The following is a 25,877-nucleotide window of genomic DNA, read 5'->3' as shown; positions in this document are numbered from 1 at the left end:
GGGTAATTGACATATGGCTCATCAAGAGTTGGCTGCATTTTAGAATGCAATTTTACAATTAAATTTAGACTCCACTAAACAAAGCCTTTTTTCTTAAAATAACTAGGTAGTTAAAAACAGATAGAGTTCAGACATTGTTTTATGGCATAATCTTTGAGGATAGTTTTTAAAACTTTGTGTTCATTTTCTAAATCAGATGATGGTAAATAATACATTTCCACAATAATATAATATTTCCTACTTCTTACACATTAATTCACTTAATCTACACAATTCTTCTAGCTAGATGTTATAATCCCCATTTTATAGATGAGAAACTACATAAGCATCAATGGAACAGATGAACATAATATTGCCAGGCTCTTCAGTAAGTTGTTATTCTTGAGAAAAACCCATAGTGAGGAAAGTGGTTAACTGAAATTAATATTCCAAGATAAAAGCACAATTTCTTTACTGCTGAGAATGAACAACCTGGATGCTTTACCACGCTAATACTTTCTCCTTGTGACTAAAAGTTTCCTACCTTACTTCTTACACTAAATATGCTAAGCCTGGCAGGGCAGGAATCTGCAACCTAATAAATTCATTCAGGACACATTGAATACGGTAATAGCAGGGAACGCGGCCTTTCATGGCTTCTGCCAAACCTCTGTCTGGCCTTGCAAAAAATATTCTTGAACTTTGGAATTTATTACCTAATTACAACAAGAGATGGCATAATCGATTAATTAACTTGCACAAAACCAAATTTTAAATTGTGTTTACCTGTCATCTGAATGTCATAACGGATAACAGTTTTACATACCATTGACAAATGGTAAAAAGGTGCTAAGCCCATCTGTGAGTATACTTAAGATTAAATTTAAGAAAAACATTCAATTTAAAATTTAAAACTGACTGTTCTTTCTTACAAGGTTTAGCTTCAGAAATAAATAAGGTGAACCCTTTCACTTGAATCAAAATAACATTCAGGGGATATGGAGTTGTAGCTCAGCTCACTGGTAGAATACTCAGCTAGTATCCAAGAAACCCGGTTCCAGTCCTCAGCAACACACACACACACACATACACACACACGGATTTAAGAGATTATGTATTTTTTTCTATCAGTTTTCCAAGAAACACAAAGGCAAGCAGAATATTTAATATTATTTTGCATAGAAGTTATTTTATATAATTTGTGTAGAAATAAATGTATGTGTGCCAATGATTATGAGGAATCTGAGGAGAAAAAACAAACCTAAACTTTTATAAATAAAGCAATAGAAGTTAGAATGCATACCTATACAGATGCAGTGAAGAAAAAAAATTCCAGTTAAAAAAGACTACACTTTTTTTTTAAAGTATAAAGCACAGAGCTGATAAAGGGATGTTCCTGTCGACTAGGGATCAAAGTAATAAGCACTATCAAGGGATTTTTGTTTTTTCATCCTTCATTGAAATTTTATTTTTTAAATTTTGAAACATTTGTTTTAATATCTATGATATTCAAACTATAAAACTTGCAGAAAATGTCCATGAGAAAGTAAAAGCAACCATTAGGATGTAAATACTTACTGTATAAAAGAAGGCAAATACATAGAATCCTATGATAATGGAAAAGTAGCTGAACATCTGAGACCATATCTGAAAGATGCTTTCTAAGTTAAATCCTAGTTATCAGAATGGTTAACAAATGCCCATTAAATTTGTGCATCCAAATTCAATTAATTTTGGCTAATCTAAACTTTATTATTGTACAAATATTTATAACCCACTTACTAGATGCTAGATAATAGGGCTACAATGGGAAGGGGAGAAAAGAGATAGCCCCTGCTACTTGCTTTATGTGCCCTAATATTAACCAATACGTAAACTTCCAGAATTCTACCATATTGATATTTCTTGATAAAAATATTTCCAAAATATTCATTTGGAATCACCAACTCACAATTCAATAATACTCCAATAATATTCCAAAAAGTAATTCTAACAACATAGAGGGTTATCTGGCACAGAAATATGCCAGCAAAAATGAAATACATATAATCTATTTCAGTACCTTTAACTCACACTTACAAAAAAAAAAATTAATGTTCTGACATAATGCTCAAAGTATCTTTCTTTTAATTTGTTCCCAATTGCCTTATTGTATTTTTTAAAAAATGATTTTTATAACACTGGCATTCTATGTGTCTCAACAGAGGACATTTTGCTTTATCAAACCACACTGTGTTTAGGAAGCACTAAAGTATTAAAATATGCATCTAAAGAGGTAAAAGACTTTTTGCTAACAGTTTTAATTCTCCCAAACAATCAGAAGTCGAAAAACACAGCAGTAACTGGTAAACTGTATAACATATAGATAGATGTTCAATCATGATCTTTCACCTCCCTTCCAAAAGGGAGCAGTAACTTTAGTTAGAACCAGAGAGATTGTAAGTATGTAAATGCATAGATGTTATATATATATTAATAAAAACATGTGATCTCACCAAGAATATTTCTACTTATTGAGATTAATAGGTGAGCTCTATGAGAGCAACTGATTTTAAAAGTAACAATTGGAAGTATCATATCCCTTCTTTGGGATTCAGTTTTGCTTAAGTCAAAATAGGTACCTTAAACAATTGCTACTTCATATAACTTTAATATAAACCAAACCAAAACAGAAACAGAAACAACCACCAGCAAATCAATTCAACCTCTATACAGGCTCTTTTACCTGGTAATCCAGAATGCTGAACCCCAAGCCTTTATGGTCTTTCACTAGCTCAACAATCTTGACTTCAGAAGCCCACAAAGCTAATTCCCCATCATCCTCATCTTCAGGACTGACATCTATCCTGTTTTCAACCTGAAAAACCAAAGAAGATAATTGCTTTCAAACAGTCCTTTCTTTCCTGAAAAGAATGAAAATATTAGAAATCTCACAGCTTATTTTCAAATTGGGAATTCTCTTTGACATGAGTAGTTTTCCTTCTTGTTCTTTTAAAAAGGGGCATGCACCAGGCATACACAATTTAGGATGAGATAGATGTTCTTAAAATTTCAAGCATTTAAAAATGCAGATTGTCCATAAAGTGTTTTTTTAATGTAAAATATATTTTTCATTGAAAGTATTAACACTAACCTCTTATACTTCAATGAGTTCTGTCATCCCATTAGAAGCATAAAAGGAAAAATATGCAATTTAAGTAAAAACAAAAACATCACATAAACTAAGAAACATACAAGATATTTAAAAAGCAATACCTAGATTCATAATTATAATGAAAGACAGAAAACAATGTCAACACAGAGAGAAGCCAGAGCAGGACACAGAGAAATCACTTCTGTTGAGTCCTTTCAATAAAAACTTTGCTAGCTAATAAATGTCACAGTTTTACAATTCACAGGGGGGATTTCACTAGAAAAATAAAGTTAGAAAAAAGAAATCCAAGTCCTTAAGCATTGTGTGATTCTAAAAATATGTAAAAATCAACATTATCATTTGGATCTGCAATGTCCCAAAGATTCACATGTTGAAGGCTTGGTCCCCAATGCAGCAATGGTCAGATGTGGGGCTTAGGGGAAGTGACTGAATTCCAAGGGCTCTGACCTCATCAGTGAATTGATCCACCACTAGCTTCATAATTTAATGGCATTATTAGAGGTGGTGGAGAATGTAAGAGGTAGGGCCAAGTTAGAGGCAGTAGACCACTGGGGACATGCCCTTCAGGGGTGTATCTTGCCCCTGGCCCCTTGCTTGCTATCTCACTTTCTGGCCATCATAAACTGAGCAGCTTTTCTCCAATGCCCTTCTTGGAGCTGGCAGACCAGCTCCTCCTTTAAACTCTTCTGCTTAGGTATTTTGACACAGTGACTGAAAGCTATTACAATCACCGAGTTGAAATAATGAAAATCTGATCTTAGAGGAAAGGCCAGCCCAAGTGTCTAGCATACTTTTCTTGACTTGACAACCCAAAGTCTTTTATTCCAGACTTCCTGTCCTTTCAGGAAGAATAGCCACAGCTATGTGGAATTCCAGGAAGCTAAACAAAAAGATCAATGAGTCCACTATGCAGGAGGACAATGCCTACTTCATAACCCTTGTGTTTTTATTTATAGCATTATATTGTTGTCATCCAGTTTATCTTCCCCAACATAACCTTGTGCATAACACTCAAGAAATACCTTCTTTTGCTTTATGGCCCTCACATAACAAAAAGGCTGGCTCCTGGACTAGAATGGAGGCTCTGCGAGGGCTCCTGCAGACTGCCACTTGACTCCTACTGCCTGCCTGCACTGGATAAATATCTGCCCAATGCATTATTTAATCATCTACTTTTGAGTGTGTTTCTCTTAAAATTCCTTCTTAGTAAAGTTATATACTAAATAACAAGTTTTAAAAGCAGATTTCTTGAAATTTTGGGTTTGTTCTCAGAATATAAAATGAAAATGTATCATTTCTACTAACATAATTTTGAGTGACCCATATAAGAAAACTCATTTAATTGAATTAAAGGAAGGGAGGCAGAGTCTATAATTTGAAGAGGAAGTCACCACAGTTAGTACAAAAACATTCTTATGCAGGGCCTGGCCGCCCATGCCTATAATACCAGTGACTAAGGAGGTTGAGGCAGAAGGGCAGGAGAATTACAAGTTCAAGGCCAGCCTCAGCAACTTAGTAAGACCCTGTCTCAAACTAAAAATAAAAAGGACTGGAGATGTGACTCAGTGGTAAAGAACCCCTGAATTAATCCCCAGTTTCCAACCCCCCAAAATTAGGTCTGGTCCAGATGCAAGTTGCTGGTAGGACATGGAAGATCAACACCCAGTCCATGGAAGATGGAATCTGAACGTAGGAACAATTTCCTTGTTCTTAGATTATATAACCTGAAATAAGTAGAAATGTTCTAGATCAATAACCTCTGCATATTTCAGCCTGATATGATGAAGTGATATAGTTAAAAAGAAAACACTCATATCTTCCAATAAAATGCACAGTTCCAATGGCTAATACAATATGATTAATGTCTTACTGGGAACTTAATACCCTCACTGATTAATGAGTGTTTGAATTTTGGCTGAGCCACCTAACCAGATAGTTTAATAAAATAAGATGGTATCAGTATAAGTGAAAAAAGAGATAGATGGAAAAGAAAGTCAGGACTTTAGGAAACCACATACAATTAACACAAGTTTGTAGAAATTTCAAGGCATCCCAGGTGCATAAGATATCATGCAACAACCGGAAATATATCACTTTGATATAATCAATTTTGCATAATTCTTATATTTACAAAATGGAAAGCAATCAACTAATGGGCAGCCAGGTTGACGTTTGGCATAATTCAAGCTGTTGTTCACCCATTGTGGTAAAGCATGACAGATGGGAGCACAGAGTCAGCAAGCTGGGTTGGTGATTTACACACCTTATAGGATTAGATTAAAGGCATTTTTATCAGCCCTCAAAGGGAAGCCACCACCCATATTTCATTTCATTAAGGATAGCAAGTCACAAAAGTTTGGCATTTGAGTTCCATACTTGATTTTTTTTTCTTTTTGCAAAAGATAAACATTTAAAAAAAAAAAGATTGTCAATCAATTATCAAAAATTTTCCTTTTTATTTGCCCAGTACAGAATAAAAGCATTGAGATAATAAAAAATAATAATAATTTTAAGAGTTGGCCTCTGACCTGACAGTCTTCTTGGAAAAACAAGATGGATACATACTGACGGATCTGTGACTGTAAGTTAGTACTAGATTCCAATGTACTTTAGAAAATCAGAAAACAAAGATTGGTGGACTGCAGCAGTCAAGAAAAGTGATCACTAACTTTTGTGGCGTACTTTCCACACTCAAGCCATCACAGGAAGGTCTTTGCACATATTATTTATTTTGCACATTTATTGCTTCTTACATAAACGCATGAGATGTGTAAGTTCTAATCAGGGCACCATTTTTCAGAAGAATATGAAGAGAAAACAAGGTTATTTTCCCAAGATTCATGAATATTAAGTGCTAAAGGCAGGATTAGAGTCCATGTAATTTGAAATCCTGACCAAAGGCAGGTAGAAAGGAAGCCCGTGCACCTAAGCTGGTATGAATGGAATTATAACCTAAGCGTCTGGAAAGAGGAGAAGTGGCACAAACATGCAATTACCAAGGGCTCATGATGGCAAAATATGTGCTCAAAACTCTTTTTGAAATTACAATGCTCTTAGAAAGAGTTCCAACAGCAGATAAAGTTATTTCATTCTCTGGTCTTCTAAAAGTTTTTATGGCAACTTTTAGACTCACTTCAAAACTGATCACACATCTTCTTATTTTTAAGGCTCTGAGAAAGAAAAGATCATTAGATATTCAACATCCACCAAAATCTTAACCTTATTAAGATGAATTGAATTGAACCAGGAGCAAAAGCAATGAGTGCAGGCAATTACTAAAATCAAAATGCATGCACATCAATGTCACCAACACTTTGAGGAAAAGAGTTTTAGGATGGTAAGTGAAAATAACAACCTGAAAAAGTGATGCACTGTTTGCCTCAGTTAAATATAAAGGAGTAGAGCAGGGTTGGTCCTCCTCTCTTAACCCTGTAGTACCTTCTTTGGGGTATCCTTATTGACTGTGCATGCCTATGGGAAGTGTAATATATGCATTCAGTACCTCCATCTCAGGAAGAGGGGTTTCAGTAGTCATTGGTTCATCTACAGAGGCTTCATCGTCAAATAGCCGCCGACAGCAAACCAAGGTAAAAGGGGGTGGCACTTCTTTAAGAAAGGAAACTGCTTCTCGACGAGATTTTCCATAAAGCTGCACACCATTGACCTAGAAGGACAAGGGGTAAGTGATCACTGAGGAAGCCCCAAATGAAGAGACAAAACAATCTCTTGTTATCAATCTACCAGAATTTGAATGGGATATCATTTATGCTCTCTTTAAACAAAGGACCTAGTCATATTATCTCAACAGTCCCTAAAAATGTTAGAAATCCTATTTATCAAAATTAAGACTGAATCTTTACTGAACTTGAATGAATGAATTGTAAAATGTGTGCAGAGTACAACAGTTACTAGATGAGTGATCTGATTCTTCACAGCTCCACGGCTTCTCCTACGGATGCACCAGTATTGTGTTCTCTCATCTACTTCTACCTACCTCTCCTAAAATGCACTAAATATCACTTACAGCCTTATCAAGACCATTTCCTTTCACAAGAATAATAATATCACTATAGATGTTAACACTAAACTTAAGATTGTTAAAAACTGCTCACCTTACAATGTGTAGGTGATAAAATCTTAGATGCATGGCTATCAAAATTTAACATCGGTTCAACATCCTTTCACTCTTAATACCATCCTAGAAAAATCGCTTCTATAGAAAAGCAATATGCATAACTTGCTCCATTCTTGTTAGTTTTGCTGATGCAGCCATCAAGTTATGTAGGAAGTGTCAATTTCAAGTTATTTCATTCAAGTGTTTCATGTTTAAAAAAGAGAACTATTCCCTACTAATGATTAATCTTCCTCATGAAAAATTATCCACATTTTATATCATTTTGGTATATAATGATAATAATACTTTGCACCAAAGATGATTTTGGAAAGATTACATTTATTACTTTAAAGAGTTCTCTCACTTCTGACTATTGGTCACTAAAAGCTAACCTGTCTGTTCCTCCCCAAAAGCTGAGGCATGGACAAAATTCAGGCACAATAATCTTTTCATATCTGACTTCTACCTTCCTGGGAGGGGTTAGCCACATTATTAGTTTTAATGAAATTTAATTTCTGACAGGTATAGTGCTAATGTTCAGATAACTGACTGGGCCAACTTTACTGGGAACAGCCTTTCCACAGACCTGTCATTGCACCAGAGAATTTAAGTACATTGGGTTGCTGGAAGCATCTCATCAGCAGCGGGAGGAGTCTGGAGACATCATCCCTGGGAACCACTCTCAAGCCTGTAACTTACCCAGCACTTAGCCATCAGGCCAGACATCTCCCTGCCACTTAATTATTTACAAAGAAAGCACCACATGGTAGAGGGACCCACATGCACTTTAGGGAGCTGTCTCTACTGGAAAAGTAAATATCACCTCCCCAGTTTTTATGACAATGAAGGGGTCCAGGGGACAGCAGGTTTGTCAGAAGACAAAAGGTTTTTCCTTGGAAGAACTGTAAGTCAACCTTTATGCAAGAAAGGGCTCGGAGGTACCCACCATATCCATAGTACCAATTGATGATATAAGCACAGAAAGGCTTAAGGCACTTAAATGGATAGCAACCCATATTAAAAATAGCAAGTAGATATGATCAAAGCAGGAATTCTACCCATACACAAGTATTATTTTGTGTTTCACTTCAACAAATTAGAAAGTCACTTCTTGGGTTTTTATCTTGGAGTACCTTTAAATATTTATTTAGCTCATTATTTATTAATTTGAATTGTCTCCAATTATTACAGCAGTGCCTGGTAGTCCTCCTCACTACTTTCTCTTGCTAAAGGGATTGGTCACATTTCCCATTACCAACTCCTATCTAAGGGGATTTATGGCTGTTGTAAACGGCTGCTCTGGGCTGAGACTTGGCACAGTGTTCTAACCCCAAAGCATATTTGTGTTTCTGGTTTTAAGCTCTAAGGAGTACGTTACACACACACACACACACACACACACACACACACAAGTCAAGGACTTTATTTGGCTAATTTTACAGAGGCCTTTTATGTCTATATTCAGTTACTCAGAAGCAGCCAATTATTATTTTAAAATTCACAATATTTCTCAAGGTCCCTCAACTTGAGACCTTCTTAAAAGCTGTAAAGTCTCAATTATCCAACTCTTTTCATCAGAAAAATGCACATGTGTATACACACTTCCAGAACACAGAATTCTGCCCAAGTGCTGTCACACTATACTACCACCTTCAATCCTCATCTCAGCCCCCAAGCTTGTTAACATGACTTCGTCATGGGGATACCGAGGCCAGCTCTTCACAGTAAGGTACACAGATGGCATTTTGTTAGATCATTACAAACACACAGTGAAATGACATTTAATGAAGAAATGGACTCCTCAAAATGTTAAGTGATGGGCTGGGGTCATGGCTCAGGGGTAGAGCACTTGCCTAGCATGTGGGAGGCACTGGGTCCTATTATCAGTACTGCATATAAATAATAAATTAAATAAAGGTCCATCAACAGCTAAAAAATACATTTTTTTAAAAAGTTAACTTACATACCAAGAGACACAGGGCAAGTTGTGGCAAATTCAGAACCCAAAGGAGCTATTCTGACTTTCAAACCTGGGTTTCCTTCCCTACCCTAAGTTCCTTCATCGGAAATCTGTATTTCAGAATTCAAAACACAACATTTTGGGGTGGAAGGCCCATGCATTCTAATCTCAGCTGAAGCATGGAACCTTCAGTTGATGGCTGGGATCACCTATACCTGCTCGATCCCAATCCAGCCAAGGTTTCTTTAGCCCAGATCACTTACTAGTAGTGATTAATACTTTGTGTCACTAAATTTTACATTTAAAAAGTTAAAAGTTAAAATGGTAAATTTTCTGTAACATAAACTTTATTACCTAAAATAATAAAATGAACTAAGTTGGTTTAACTCATGCCTCACACCTCCCAAACATATCTCATTTCTCACCACCTAACAACTACATATGATAGCAATAGCCTTCAATCCACAGATTGCGGAATCCTCATTGCCTATATCCTGCCAACTAGCAGAGGAAGACCCAATCCCAGCATCAGAAAGAAAGCTAAATCATCTAGTAAAATTGAGGGCATGAATCTATAATAAGTAGCCCAAGATCACTTGTCAACACCTCTAAGATGACCAACTCTTGAGGAGATAAATATGTTGAACCTGACAAACATTATACATTGTATAATATACATCTATCAAAACATCACTTATTGCCCCATTAACTTTTTTTTTTTTTTTTTTGACACAAGGTCTTGCTAAATTGCTGAGGCTGGCTTTGAACATGAGATCCTCCTGATTCAGCCTCCCAAACCACTGAGATTACAGATGTGTACCACCATGCCCACATGCTTTTATATTAATTTTTTACTGTTTCAAAACATGTTAATGTTTTGAAACAGTAAAAAATTTAAATTCAAAAAATAAGCAACTTTCCACATCTCAAAAAAAGGACTCCAACACCCTGTCCTCCAACACTATGTCAGAAGTTGATAACCAGTCAAAGCACTCTTCCCTTTGACCTTGAAATTCAACCCAGAATTCTCAATATACTCCCTTAGGTGGGAAGACACTATAAACAAACTGTAATTGCACCCAACATGAAAACTATGTACCATCCTTGTCATTTTGCTTTGAGCAAACATAAATTTTTAATAGAAGTCAGGGTCCATGAGAGTCTGATCTTGGCTAAGGCTATTAGGTTGATTTTGTTTTTTGGGTTTTTTTTTTGTTGTTGTTTTTAAATAAGGGATTGAACCTGGGGCGCTTAACCACTGAGCCATATCCCAACCCCTTTTTATGTTTTGTTTTGAGACAGGGTTTCACTAAGTTGCTGAAGCTGGTCTTTGAACTCGCGAACCTCCTGCCTCAGCTTCCTAAGCTGCTAGGATTATAGGAGTGTACCACCGTGCCTGGCTGTTGTAAATCCTAACTCTTGAAATAACCCTCTTCTCTGTAGTCTTCTTGCTTGGCTGTTCCTATATCTCTTTCAGGAGCTCAGGAGATAGTATGTTGTATTTGAAAAAAAAAAACAACAACAATGAGGAAACATGAGCTAAAGTTAACATTCTACCACTAATTTTGTGTATAAAGTTGAGGAGTTAGCATCTTGTTTTCTTATCTGTAAAAGATGGGGTTTCGTGATTATTTTGTTTGTTAACACTGAATTTTCCAATTATTTAAATCTCTAGGGAAAATAATTTCAAAGCTACTATAGAACTTCTTTGAGGAGAGGCTCAGGAGCCTGAGCAAGCCCACTGGAGGCCAACCCTGTGGACAGGGAGTTTTAAGCAGACTATCCCAAAAGCATCTACATGTAAGTCAACTGTACATGTGCCTGAAGTTGTTCAGCTCTAATCCTTATTAGAAATTATCAATGTATAAATGTGACTACATGTTGCAAACACCTAGGGTCAGGGATTGGATTCTTAACATTTTGCTTAGAAAAAGACAAATTAAGCTGTCAAACTCCTTTCTTAGTACATCATTTTGATACACATTAAAAAGGATATCTCAGTGAATGGATACAGAAAATGTAGTACATATACACAATGGACTACACTCCCATAAAGAATGAAATTATGGCATTTACCAGTAAATGGATGGAACTGAAGGCTATCAGGCTAAGTGAAATAAACCAATCCCCCCAAAAAAGGGACGAATGTTCTGAAATGTGGATGCTGACTCAAAAATAGGTGGAGGGGAGAGATAAGTGGAGGTTCACCAGATTGGAACAGAGGGAAATGAGGGGAAGCTAAGGGGGATGGGAGAGACAGTAGAATAAAATGGACATAACTTTCCTGCATTCATTTATAAATACATGACCAGTGTAACTCTACATCATGTATAACCACAAGAATGGGAAGCTGTACTCCATATATAATGTATAATATCAAAATACATTCTACTATCATGTATAACTAAAAAGAATTTTTAAAAATTAATTTTTTTAAAAAAGGACCTCTTAGGAGCCTTAGCATATGGCAAAAATGAACTGATGGAGTGAAATTGGTTTCCTTTTGTCATCCAATTTACTCTGTTTTCCAATCTAAGGGGTTCACATTACATTTGCATTGGTGACACTATAACTCAGTGGACACATTTGCCTAGAATTTAAAAATTTCGTGCTTGGTATCTTTCTTCCTCACATAAACTTTACCTCAAGAAGCTCATCCTCTAGCTGTAGAAGGTTCAGCATATCAACAGGACCACCAGGAACAATTGAAGAAATGTAATGGTGCCCATCAAAGGAATCCACTTCCACACCAAGCCTCAGAGTATGGATAGGCAGCAGCTATAGCAAGACACAGAGTGACATATTATTACACATGAGAGGTCACAGATGAGTGTCAATCCTCTAACAAGTATCAATGTTGACATGAAAACACCACCACCTGAATTAGATCACCAAACTCCCAAAAGAAGACAATGGGAAAAGCAGCCTCAAGTAAAATTAAGAAGTTCTTGTTCTTGAAGTTCTTGTCTTTACTCCTATTTTCCTTACAGATTCCCTGGAAATGAAGAGACAGACTTACAAAGTTCTGTCTTCAATTTTAAGCTCCAGGTACCCCACGATTTCTACAGTTCCTAGTATGTACACTGTGTTTCTCTTTTTTTACAGGGCTCACCAGCCCCAGAATATCTTTAACTCCCCTGTTTCATAAATAACTTCCATTCACACTTCAATATAAAAGCAATGTCATTTTCAGGAAGCTCTTAGTTAACCTGCTTCCATCGGGAGTTCGAGACCACTCTATCATGACTCACAAGTACTGCTTAGAATTCTATTTTCTTTGTTTCTCCCCTACCCACCTGAATGTCAAGTCTGTACCTTTAATCCCTATAGCCTGGGGCCTAGAACAGTTTCAGGCACTGAATGTGGGCACAGTGAAGGTTATTTGACCTAATCTGTAAAAGATGTCCTTTTCCATCTTGCTAATTTAAGTGACACCATTTCTGATTTGTGGACAACATTAACCATTCTAGGATTGATTCTGTTGATTTATAAGGATTTGTATGGGGTATGATATGAGTGAAGGATCTAGAAACTCTAGCCAATGTTAGAGAAAAGAGCTGACTTACTTTGTTGCTCTCATCTTTGTTGGTTGCAAAGGACAAGACATTCACCATATCCCCAAAATTTGAAAGATGGAGCTCATGATTTCTCATTGTGGCTATATAAACTAAAAAATGGTAAGTACTAATAATAATATATTTTCTATATCAATCACCTATTTATCTAAACTAGCAGGGATGCCTCTATCTACCCATCTCCAGTGTGGCTTCTTCCCTCATTCTCCCTACAATCAGATTCCTCACCCCTGAGTTGTCACCTCCCCTCAGTCATCTGCTCTGAGTCCCCAGAGTTCCATGGGCTTGGTTCAGACACCATCTGGGGGCTCATTTACATCCCACAACAGACATGCAGACAAATGTGAAGTGGCAAGTGGTCTAGCTGACTACGACCTGAGTGACTTAAAATAGGCATGAGGGACTTCTGGCCCTGGGCTAATTTTCTGAAAATGAAGTGCCCTTGACCACCAAGCACTCTGGGATGTAAAACCAACTCTGGCAATAAGATGTTCCACTACCCTAAGTGGAAGGTTAAAGTTATTTCCACTGTTCTTCCCTCTCTGTGATTTCGTTATTTCTCACTGCTGCCACCTCATTCTCTTGTCCAGTCACTGAACCAAGTCACATATATCAAGATAGGAGACACTCAGGCCATTTTCTTTGATAGTATATTTAATGGAAGTAAGAACTCTCAGAGAAATCCACCCATCTCTGCCGACTGTCTTCCTTCCTTTGTTTATAAGCCAAACACTACAGGGCAGAGAGTTAGTTGTCAGTGTTCACCCAGAGATCACCTCCAGTGGGCTGCTGGAGCTGGCTCACACTGGCATGTGAAAGCAGATCATTCAATTTCTAGCAAAGTTGTGAGTCAGGTTATTAAACCTGGCCATTATTTAAAATTAAGTTTATAAAATTATAATTAATACTAAAATGAATAAAATAAGAACTCAAAATCCATCAATTCATTATTTCTTTCTATGTTTTCCCACTATTTTCTCAAAGTGATTTATATCCATATGGTAGACATATTCTCTAAGACATCAGAGATACCAAAGCTGTGTACAACTGAAAAACAGATTAGAAATAGTTGATTTGTGTAGTTGCTAAATGCAGGTAATTAAACAGTCCTGCTTCTGCAGAGGAGCCTAACAATGAAGTGCTACTCTGCATGGCTTCCCAACTCAGCAATAAATGATGTCACCTGATAGCTGGAAATGGCCATGTCAGGGCACTCACACCACAGATATTGGTAAGTGCTACAACTGGGGCTGCCCTTCTTTTCTTGAGAGCTAGACATTTACCAGCACCTCATTGACATAACCACTGAGGGTCATGGCATAAGAACACAACAGTGAAGGTTAGTCTGGAAAGGTGGCCAGTATAGGCTCTAAAAAGAAAGAGACATTTGAGGTGAGACTCAAAAGGATAAAATGAGTCTGCCCTACAAAAAGCCATCTGGGGGACTGCTTATAGGAGGTGAGTGAAAAAGATAATTACTAAATTTTTTATGTGAATAAATGAACAGATGGTGGTGACAATCTCTCCATGGAAATAAGTGCCCAAATTACGACAAAGACATGCTGTAGTTATAGAGACACCTTGGCTACTACAGAACAATATGCTACATCGAAATTTAAAAAGATAAGGAGGGAAGTGGTTCCAGTCTCCCCTTCCAGTATTCCCCACCCAACCTACCCCTCCAACTCATCCTCATCTAGTCATATGGCTAACCCCATCTACACCTCCAATAGAACACATGAAGTCAGGAACGAGCTGGGGCACTGAGGACTGGCAGAGGCTCACTCCTGGCATCCCTTACCCTCTGGATATGGGGCTGTGCCCTTCTAGGCCGCTCCTGCAGATATCTGTGAATACCACATGCTCCCTAGAAAACTTAAACCACAAACAAAACACAAAGGCTTCATCTTCAACCATGCTGAACAAATAAACCAGAAATGATGTTTATGAGATCTGTCAATCTGAAGGAGGCCTACCTAATATTAGTTCTGAATCTAAATTTGAGTGCAGCTGGGTTTCTGAGACATCATGTTACATTGCTGCAGGCTTCTCCGCGGGAGCAGGACTGTTTAATTACCTGTCCCAGCTGCACTTAGCAACTAAACAAATCAACCATTTCATCTGTCTCTTTCAGTTGTCCACCCCTTTGGTATTCTGAGTTCTTTGAGAGGGGAAAGTGCTGAAATGACAGGAGTGGGTGCAACAGATGATTGATACCTTCACACACACCCATGTCATGCTTCTTGATGTTTATTCAATGTGCTTCGTGAGGGGTCCTATGGAAACTGACAAAGCTAATGAGCAGCAGGATTTTCATGATCCTGATATGACAGGTAAAGGATGGAAGGAAATGCATCCAAAAAGTGTGACCATTGTGTGATTTACTGTCACTGTTGAGATGAGGAAGGTCAACCAAGATCAAGAAAGCTACAGGCCTTCAACCCAGGAGTAGAGAGACCTGTCATGAAACAAATGGCATCCCATTCATTTCTCTAAAAGCTCTGCTTTTAGGATCCTAAAATAAGATATCAAAATGCTCATGTGGGAATATAAGTGCTATGGCTTCAGGGGGAGGAAAAACTTCTGGAAAGAAATGCTCCAAAGATGTGTCAGTTGGATGGGGGAGGACTTCCAAAAAAGTTGAACTCAAAATAAGAACACACCCCATGGCGGGTTCTTGCCACACACATACTCCCAGAGTAAAAATATTAAATAGCCATTTGTGTTTAATGATTAGGGAGTAACTAATGTTTAAAGACTAGGCGGTTACTAAATTTACCATAAACAAAAAGCAACTTCCCAAGAATGAAGCTAAATGTTTAAAGTAATGATGAGCCACAAGCATAATGGCCACAAAGCTAATTGTGCTCACTCAGAGGTTATGCAAGACAATCAACTAAGCCATTAGAGCTTCATTTATACAGTATTTGTTTTTCTCACTCCTTCTAAAATGTTAATTCTGAATGTTCAAAAAATATGTAGTATGTACTCTGTGGTACAGGATAATGAGAGTTCTCTCAGAATCCTAAACCCAAGGTCACAGGTCAGTTGGCAGTTATCATTTTAGATATTGTTTATGTTATCTTCTTGGCCCACAGGATATGGGAGTTTTTTACACCTGATCTAACACTGTACTTGACACTCTCCCACCTCTGCTCATGGTATTTCTTCCACCTGGAATATCACTGTACTTGTTTCTCCAAATCTGTTCTTGAATATAGTTCAAATGCCATCCTCCCAATATGCCTCCTTCATCTGTCTTAAAGAAGTAGCGTCTATGTCGGTGAAAGTGCATTATGCATTTTAGCAATACAGGCACAGTACTCTCAATGAAATGGGGCAAGGAAGAGACCGAAATTCCCTTAGGGGGTCTTACCCAAAACCACAAGAGCAAAATGAATGTGCACTTTGAAAAAGCGCCTTTGATGCTCCTGATAGAGACCCTGCCCAAGTGGGAAACTGCTGCTACTGCCACTTTTGACTCTGTGTGTTGTTCTCTACTTAAAAGAGAGCAGCAGAGTATAAAATTAAGTGCTAGAGAACTGGTTCACAGTGGTTGCCTCTAGGGAAGAGAAAGCAGCAACTGGGATGGGAGAGAAACTTAATTTTCTGCACCTGTATCTTATGATTTTGTTTCTTGTCCACACATTATCGATTAAAAATTAACAAGAGGGGGGAGGGAAAAAGAGTGCAGGTCTAGAAGTTGTATAATCCTTGATTTCTTATCCAATTCTTCCACTTACAAGTTGCATCTTATTTGGGGCAAGTTTTTTTTTACCTGCCTGATGCTTAATTTTTCTCATATGAAAAATACGAAGGAGGAAATGCTGCAGACTAACAGAATCATCATGAAAAACGAAGAACATATATTTAAAGCAAAGACCAAACCCTGGTGATGGTGTAATGGCAACACTACTGCAGCCCCTGGAGAGCCCTGCACATCCCACAACCTTAAAATTTCATTTTCTCATTACAGAAGGAAAGAGGAAATCACATTTTAAAGTTCCCTGGCTCAGGCAACATAATTCAGGGGAGAAATGAAGTGAAATCTGTCAATTTGTTCTGTCAAAACCAGAGGACAGACTTGCCTGCTATTTCTGCTTCCCATACTGTGCATATTACTAATGCTCATTTGTATTACAATTGATGGCCAGCAGAAAGGTCACAGAATGAGCTTAATGCTCTTCTCTCACAGCACTGTGATTATCTTAATAGTAAACACTTGCCAAGAAAGCATCCCTAAAAGTGCAAGTCTCCCCAGATGCGGGAAAACTGTTCTTGTGTCATGATTAACAGCTTCCTAGAAATCGTGCAGCTAATGCTCAAGCCACTGCAAATGGCTTTTGCCTCCCTTTTTTCCCACAACTCCACCCACAAGAAAACCTTATCTATGAAGGCAAGCCCATCGCACATGAAGATGCTCCTTGAATCTTTAAGAGTGGAGGCTACAGGGTGGCAATGATCTAAAGACAACCAGACCCTCAGCAGCACCATGAAACATGAACCTCCTTCACAAAGGAGTGGCAGAGGCAGATCCTTGGCATCAGATCATGCCATGACACCACATCAAAACAGCCACTGCTGTTACCTGGTACAGATCACCAGGGCTCTCAGGGCCCTGTGGCACCTGGTCTTCCCCACCAGCCTCATTTAACAACAGAGTGTCCTGAGTCGGGCCCAGACACTCTGAAGCTAACAACTTTCATTCCTCCCACATGCCAGCCCTTCCCCACAACAGGGTGGCTGCACCTGATGCTCACCTGTCCCCAGCTTTTCACATTCTGACCTTTCAAGCCTATGTTCCAAGAGGCTGCCACTCCCCTGTGAGGAGGTTCATGTTTCATGGCTGTAGCTGGTGCTGCTCAGGGTGATTATCTTTAGATCATTGCTACCCTGCAGCCTCGACTCTTAAAGATTCAAGGAGCATCTTCACTTGTGATGGGCTTGCCTTCATAGACAAGGTTTTCTTATTTTCCAAGCAGCTTTCCCTGACTCGTCTCCAAAGTATCCTCCCCTAAAAAAGATAGCTACACAGGAGAAGGTAGGATAGAGGTCACTAGAGGCATGGAAGGGGAGAGGACAGTGACAGGGTGGATAATGGGTACAGTTAGAGGGACAGAAGTAGGTCCAATGTACTATTACACAATAGGGTACCTACAGTTTATTATACATTTCAAATAAACAGAGAAGAGTTTAAATGGTCTCAATTCTAGAAATGATAATATTTCAGATGGAAATACTGAGTATTCTGATTTGATCATTTCATATTATGTACACTTATCAAGTTTTAATACTGTGCATCATAAATAAGCACAAATGTCAATTAAAAATTAAATATAAAAATACTATTCACTAATAAAAATGAATAAACATCATACATGCAAAAAGAAGAGAATTGCTCCCTTAAGTAAAACAGAAAAATTACAGAGAATTTTAAGAGCTATTTTCAATGTTCCTCATGCCCCCTGTTCATGGAGAAAATTGAATTAAAATTAGAATAAATTTTTGAAAAATTAAATAATAATAATAAAGTGGTCTTCTCCAGTTATGTTCTGTTCACCCTATTAATTCATTTATAGAACATCTCCCAATCTACAAGGCATTAATAAGTTTATTATGCAGTTATCTTTCAGTTGTCTATTACTATGTCTCTACCCAAACCCAGAATCCAAGCAAGGTCTTACTACATTTCGCTCCTCAGAGATAGCAGCACAATGTTTGGCAAATAGTAGGAGCTCCGTAACTATTTCAAGAGTAAATGAAAACACTAATAGTCCACTCTCTGCTGCTATACAGTTGTATAATTTTGGGCTAGTCATTCAAACTGTGCAACTTTTAGCATTCTCTTCTGTGAAATGGTTGTGATTGGCTACACTTGGGGAGAAAATAAGAAGTTACTGACTTATGACCTAAACTTCCAATTACAAGGGGATTTGAAAAATTATAGGGTTGAGGATGTAGCTTAGTGGTAGAGCAACTGCCTAGCATGTGGAAGACCCTGAGTGCAAGCCCTAGCACCACCAAATTAAATGTGTGTAGGTGTGTGTGTGTGTGTGTGTGTATGGCTTATCAAAATGAAGAATTATTCTATGGACATTTTCAATTCAGAAATCAATGTAGGAAAATGTATGAAAACATTATACACCCCTTCTCTCTCATATGCCTGTTAAACAAAGTAAGAGTATATTGGCTACAAACATATATACAAGTAATAATGAAATATGAAAGGAAGAAAATAAAATTATGGGTGATTCTCTTCCAGGGTGTGGGGGGGAAGCTTTTTACAAAACAAAATTTCAATTCAATAATCAGATGTTTTAAAATAGCACATTAAAAGAAGTGGGGGGTTGGGGGGCTGAGGCTATAGCTCAGTGGTAAAGTGCTTGCCTTGCATGTGTGAGGCACTGGGTTCAATCCTCAGCACCACATAAAAAGAAATAAAGATACTGTGTGTTCAACTACAAGTAAATAAATATTTATAAAGAAAGAAACAAAGAAAGAAAAGGGGCTTTGAAAAGTCTAAAAAGGACTAGAGGTATACCTCTAGGAAACAAAATCTGCATTTATTGGCCATTTCTGATGTGCTGTCCCTGCCCTATATTAACTAAGGCACATATCACATGTGTTTATTTATTTTTTTATTTAATTTTTTAAATTTATATATGACAGCAGAATGCATTACAATTCTTACTACACATATAGAGCACAATTTTTCATATCTCTGGTTGTATACAAAGTATATTCACACCAATTTGTGTCTTCATACGTGTACTTTGGATTATTACATGTATTTATATTTAATCTTCTGCAACACAGGTATTATTGTTCATACTATTCAGAAGAAAAATTAGGCAAGTATTTCACCTAGTGTTTCCTCAAATGTCATCTTAATGAGGCCTTGCAAATTTACCCCTCTCCTGAATTCCCTGTCTCCACGACACATATCACCAACACTAAGCAACTTATTTATTTTTGGTCTCCCCCAATGAAATAGATTCCACAAAGCAGGGATTTACACACACACACACACACACACACACACACACACACACACGTTGCTTTGTTCTCTTCTGGAATCCCAAATGCGCAGAAGACTTGGACACCAAGTAGACTATTTGATGAGTGGGTGAATTAATGAATGAATGAACAGCTGAATGTACTGGAACACTTCACAAGGGAGTTCTGAAGCTCTGTTCACTCCTCCCCACCCTGTACACCAGCACTACTGAATACAAATATGTATACTGCATAGAGGCTGCTCAGGAGAGAAGACACAGTGAGTAAGGCTAGCAGTAGGCAATCAGGGAGGACAAGACAGAAGAATACCTTCTGCCGGGACAGAGAGAGAATCACGTTCTTGAGAAGTGAACACCAAGTCAGTGTGCTTACTGTCCTTTCTCACATATCATGAAATATGATGATACTGGTCACCATGGCATTGAACATGCATAAAAGGACAGATAACAAAACCTGTACCATATGATGAACTGAGCCTAATCCAGGACACGTTTTCTGGCCAAGGACAACTCCCCAAAGTCTACAGCCATATGGCACAGGACGTTGAAAGGCAAATCTGGAAACCTCTGAAAAGCAATATAAAGTTTCCAGCAGCCCCACAGTGCTGAAGAGATGGTCCTACTGGGTTGAGGGGACAGTAACACTCCGTGCACTGACCTGGAATTCCTGGAAGGCAATATCGTAAAAACGAGAGAAAACCAGAAAGAGTCTGAACCCTCCCAGAACTTCCCCTGCCTCCTCACTGAGGGGGTGGCCCACCAGCATAAATAACCCCCCATTTATCAACAGATAGAGTGAGACAGCTCTGGACAGAGAAAGCTAACATCAGCGGAAGCCCTGAACCCCTCTGTAGTTGTCATTCATAATGTTGGACATTCAAATTATGGCATTATGGAAAGACAACCAAAAACCAATAATAAGAGAAAACACCAAACAGTAGAAAACAGATAAAAAATTCACCTGGATATTTGAATTAAAGTCCTTATAATCTATGATTAATATGTTCAAGAACTAGAAAATGGCAAATATAGTTGCTGTTGTTGTTTTTGCATTGAGAATTTCACTTCAAAATTTTACTCTAAAATGGAAAATCCAAAATAGAAAAATAACTAAAATTAAGCATTCTGTAGATGGGTGTTACAAGTAGAATAGGCACAGGAAACCCCATAAATCAGAAGACAGTTATATAGAAACTTTCTAATATCTGAGTTTAGTATAAATTAAAAACTAATTTTAGGGCTAAACATCAATTGATCTGTATGGTAAAGACAAGAATAAAAATAAAACCAACAAGGGGCAAGTGGTAAAACATTGCAGTGTGCACATGGCCCTGGGTTTGATCCCCAGAGTCATAAAAATAAATAACAGCCTACTATGTGCTTACAAATATTCTAGATGCATTCTTATGCAAATCATAAAGCAACTAATAACATTAATAACCTATTGATAGTCCTATTTTACATGCACAACTGAGATACATAATTTAAATAATTTTCCAAAATCACCCAGCTATCAAATTCTGGGTAAGGTAGGATTTGAACTCAGGCAGTTTGGTTTTAGGACTCAAGTAAATGTTCAACCATATTATAGTAATTAAGAGCAATTGAAGTTTGAAGAGGTATTCAATTTCTTCCTGTTATTTTGAATTAAATCTCCCTAAACATCTTTAGATGGAATTATTTAATCAATGACTTATCTAATATAAAGCTGACTTGGCAAATAATTTAAAACTAACTACAACGTGAGCCATGTTGCTTTTACATTGTGCATCTAAGGAAAGCTTGGTCAGTTGGTCAAAACAGTCATAACAAGTGGCTCAAAATATAGGAAAGCTTAGAAGGAAAGAAATAACCTCCAGTGTCAGCCTTGAGAATACAAACCAAAGAGATAAGAGCACATGTAACAAAATTATGAAAGAAAAATATTCATCACAAATACACAAAGGCAGAAAAAGTAGAACTATCTAAAGAGATACTCCACTTCTTACAAAACCCAGATGGGGCCCTGAAAAATCCATGCTGAGTACTGCATCTGACTGCAGAGTTTAAGGTGGACTCAGCTTTTATCTCTCATGTGGAATTACAAAATGTTTTTTGAAACTATTCTGGCAGGAAAATCTTGCCTTGCATATCATTTGCTGAGAAAGCCACCAGGAAGTTTTCTCCAGGTTTAATTGCCCTGGCCCTTGACTATCTACATCTGAAAACTATAAAATTAATTTATAGTGAGAGAATACTAAAAAAAACAATGTCAAAAAAATCTGTCAAAGTTACCTTCCCACATTTTGCCATTAAAAATAAAGATAACAAAAAATGTTTTTGAGTTCAAGAACAACCACTGCCTGTACTCAGAAGATGAACATCTGGACCTGAGGCTTTTTTAAAGTCTATGTTCCTGGACTTGATTCTCATGAAACATTATTCAAAACACTTCTTATGATACTTGAAAAGCTAACATTCTCTGTTACTTGTACTACCTCTCAGGTGGGCCAGTGAGTCACACCTGGGTGTGTGGCTTCTAAAAGTGGCTGAGGGATCTCACTCTCCCAGGCATATCCAACCATCACCTTTCATAGCAATGAGAACCCATGACAATTCCAGAAAACATCTATGACTAAGTTTTGGAAACTGCAGGTCACACAGTTTCTTCAGCAAGAATTTTTTTTTTTAATTTTTATTATTGGTTGTTCAAAACATTACATAGTTCTTAACATATCATATTTCATACATTGGATTCAAGTGGGTTAAAATGGGAGTTCATAACCCACTTGATTCAGCAAGAATTTAGAGAAGGTTCTTCACGACTATAAGAGACTGGTAACGTTCAAAATATAGTGCTTACCTTTGAATACTTCTGTAACTCAGCATCATCGGCAATCTGTGTGTCCAAAGTAGCAACCTAAATTTCAAAGAAAAATATTTTCATATTTGTCAAAGCACAATTTTATTTCTTCCTAGGTTTTCTGAAAACATCTGCAAAACCTATAATATGTTGACCACTCCATCTGAAAACCTCTGTCCTGTATTTCCGAATCACATATGTATAGAACTTAATATAAAATTGTTATATTTTTGCTCAATATTAATCTTTTTTCCTAAATTATCCAAAAGTTAAAGGAAGGGTAGAGGCAAATAAATATAATTGTCTCTCACTTATCTGCTGGGGATTAGTTCCAGGACTTCCAAGAATACCAAAATCCAAAGTCCCTTACATAAAATGGTATAGTATTTGCATATAATCTAGGAATATACTCATATACACCCTTTAAGTCATCTCTAGATTAATCATAATACATAATATAATGTAACTGTTGTATAAATGGTTCTTATGTGTTTAGGAAATGACAAGAAAACAAAGTACAGATGCAAATTGTTTTCAATATTTTTGATCCACAGTTGGTTGAAAAGAATGTGGAATCTACAAACATGTAATCAACAGATACAGAGAGCCGACTCTACCATTTTTAAAAATCCTCGATCCCTAAAATGTTAATATAATCCTTCATTATATTGAATCCATAAAAATTATACTCTTTTGACAAAAGCAAGAGCATGGCCATTTTTACTTTCAAAGTTGGTTCTTAAAATTTGCAAGGTCAGTAAAGTCTGGCAAATTTGGTAAAATAGAGCATCTGACTTTTTATAACAAGCTCACTTCCCCAGGAGAAATAGCTGGCAAAGGCACAAACAGAAAGATCAGGTCCCTTGTGGGAAATGTGGGGAATACTTAAAGCTTTAAACCCTGGCCTAAAACTATTGTTCTGAGCTTCAGTGGTGGACATCCAGAGAAGCAAATTCCTTGCAAGCAAAAGTACTTCATAGACGATTTGCATCTGTAAGTTGTTAATAAAATATGCTGCATCTGGAGGGAGGGGATAAGTTAAACAATGATCCAACTAAAGCTTCTAAAAGTACATTTCAGATAAGTAGACCCTTGAAGAAAATAAGAAGTAGTAGAATATGTGCATTCATTCATCCGTCTTGCCTGGCTTCCTCTTTTTGCCCCTCATTTCTCAGAACAAGAAGCCAACAAGTTTCAATGAATAAGCTGTCACTTTAAAGTTCCAACTTTAATTTCCATCTCCTCTTTTTAATCCCTCGGTTATGACTTCACCATAGAATCAATAAAATCTGGAAAGGTAGTTATGAGGAGGATAAAATTTTAACAAACAAAAGCCTATCACAATACTGGCCATTGGTGAATACTGGTAAACCACATTCTTTTGAATAACAAACTACTAAGGATAGGGGGGGAAAGGCCATTTGCTAGATGGTAGGCTAATGACAGGATTCTCAGTCTGTGGAGTAGAGAAGCAACAGTTGTGAGAACTGACACACAAGCACAAAATTAGCAAAGGCAGTTTAAGTGTGAACCATTTGGACTCATCTTAAGGACACTGGAAATTTCCTGAAAATAGAGAGCGGATATTCAAAACCAAGAGAAAAAGAGTCTCCAGGAAGTATTAATGATAAACATATGTAAGAAAATGTGAATGACAATAGAAATTTAAAAGAATATTTGATTACTACTGCATTTGTGAACCTTGCCTGGGCTTTTCTAACACCACTTTCTGCTTTCATGTGGATTCACATGGGGAAATGTAACCAATCCCTTACTGGATGAACCTAATAACAGGTGAAAGGAAGCCTAATGGACCACTGGCACTATAAACTTATACCTCACCTAAATTACTTCCTGTTCTTCTAAATACATTTGATAATTATTCTTTCATTTTTCTCATAAAACTCTAAGATTCTTTGTGAAACATAGGACTAATATCCACAGTCCTTTCGGTGTACAGTAAAACAAACAGATCATAAAAGCAATCATAAAAATGCCAACAATTTTAAGCAGCTGATACAGGTTATAAATTTAAAGGCGAGCCCTCTCTCCCCTAATATTTTTCTGCCTATTGTCAACTTAAATGATTTCAACATGAACTAAGTGTTTACTAATTATAACTGAAGCTTATATACAATCCTTAACTATTTCATATAGCTTAAAACGATAAAATTAAAAACGAAGGAAAAGGGAAAAAAAATCAATTGATCCAATAGAGAACAAGGCAGGATAAAAAAACAATTAAGGCAGGCTAGTTATTATTTGGCTCTCCCATTTCTTTCAATTGTATTGTTAGGAGCTTGACATGAAATGAGACATTGAATGTTTTTTATTAGAGGATTTTAACATACCATTACTTCATAATCAGGGCCCAGTAGGTTTTCCCATTTGGATTTCAGCTCATTTTCTGGAGTGTTTGGGATTCTTTCTGGACATTTAAAAAAAAAAAAAAAAAAGAACGTTAAAGCTACTGTGAGCCAAACACACTTAACTACTAAATTCTTCAACAACAGCACAGTTTCAGTAAGTAAAGGGGAAATGAATAAAAAGGAAAATGCATTAACTTAGGTCCTCTAGGAAAAGTAAATCAGAGATAACTTATAAGACTAATGTTAATATAAAGACCAGCTGTGACAAAATTGTGATGGGGCTTTTGTTGTTAAGGAATATCTTGAAGGAAAGAGGAAATGATGAGTTATAAGTGAAATTTGAATTATACAGAGTTTTTATGTAAACATTCTATAGTTTAATAGTAAAATGCATCTGGCTTTGTTTTATTTGTTTATGGCATACAAGGATTTAATTTAAAGGTTTATCGTTCCAAAATAGTGCCATTCCTCCTACCCACTGGAAAAATAAAAGCTCATTGAGACATCTTTACAATCCAGTGTACCGACACGATACGAGCAGGCTTCCACCTCTGCAGATGGATACACAGGCTTGTCTGGTCTGACTCCAAGCTGTATGAGTTTTAACAGAACACAACCTTTGGTCTGACACCAGTCTTCTGTCCCTGTTATTAGGATCTGTGTATCTTTATGATTTGCTTGATGTAATATTGCCTTTCTTGCCTCGGGAAGATCATTTGAAAGTGCTAAGACAGATTTTAAGTGCCTTGCCTGTCCTCCATGTGGTCTTAGCCAGATGCTCAGAGCACAGTTTGTAGTCTGAATAACGTTGACCAGAAAAAAGCCCAAGTGGAAAAACTACAATTTTAACTTATATTCACATAACGAA

General features: G+C 37.1%; 1 protein-coding gene across 1 annotated transcript in view; it reads right to left on the bottom strand.

Moving 5' to 3' along the window:
• Patj (PATJ crumbs cell polarity complex component) overlaps positions 1-25,877 on the bottom strand; it is a 331,415-nt gene that overhangs the window by 251,674 nt on the left and 53,864 nt on the right. Inside the window, exons 13-17 of the mRNA XM_026407227.2 lie at positions 24,992-25,068; positions 22,641-22,697; positions 11,851-11,985; positions 6,636-6,797; positions 2,705-2,836 (exon numbers count right to left, since the gene is read on the bottom strand). Of these exons, the coding sequence (XP_026263012.2) occupies positions 2,705-2,836; positions 6,636-6,797; positions 11,851-11,985; positions 22,641-22,697; positions 24,992-25,068 (563 nt within the window). The remainder of the gene's footprint in view (positions 1-2,704; positions 2,837-6,635; positions 6,798-11,850; positions 11,986-22,640; positions 22,698-24,991; positions 25,069-25,877) is intronic.

Source organism: Urocitellus parryii, chromosome 11 (assembly GCF_045843805.1).
Source record: "Urocitellus parryii isolate mUroPar1 chromosome 11, mUroPar1.hap1, whole genome shotgun sequence".
NCBI lineage: Eukaryota > Metazoa > Chordata > Mammalia > Rodentia > Sciuridae > Urocitellus > Urocitellus parryii.
This window is presented reverse-complemented; position numbering and strand designations above follow the sequence as displayed.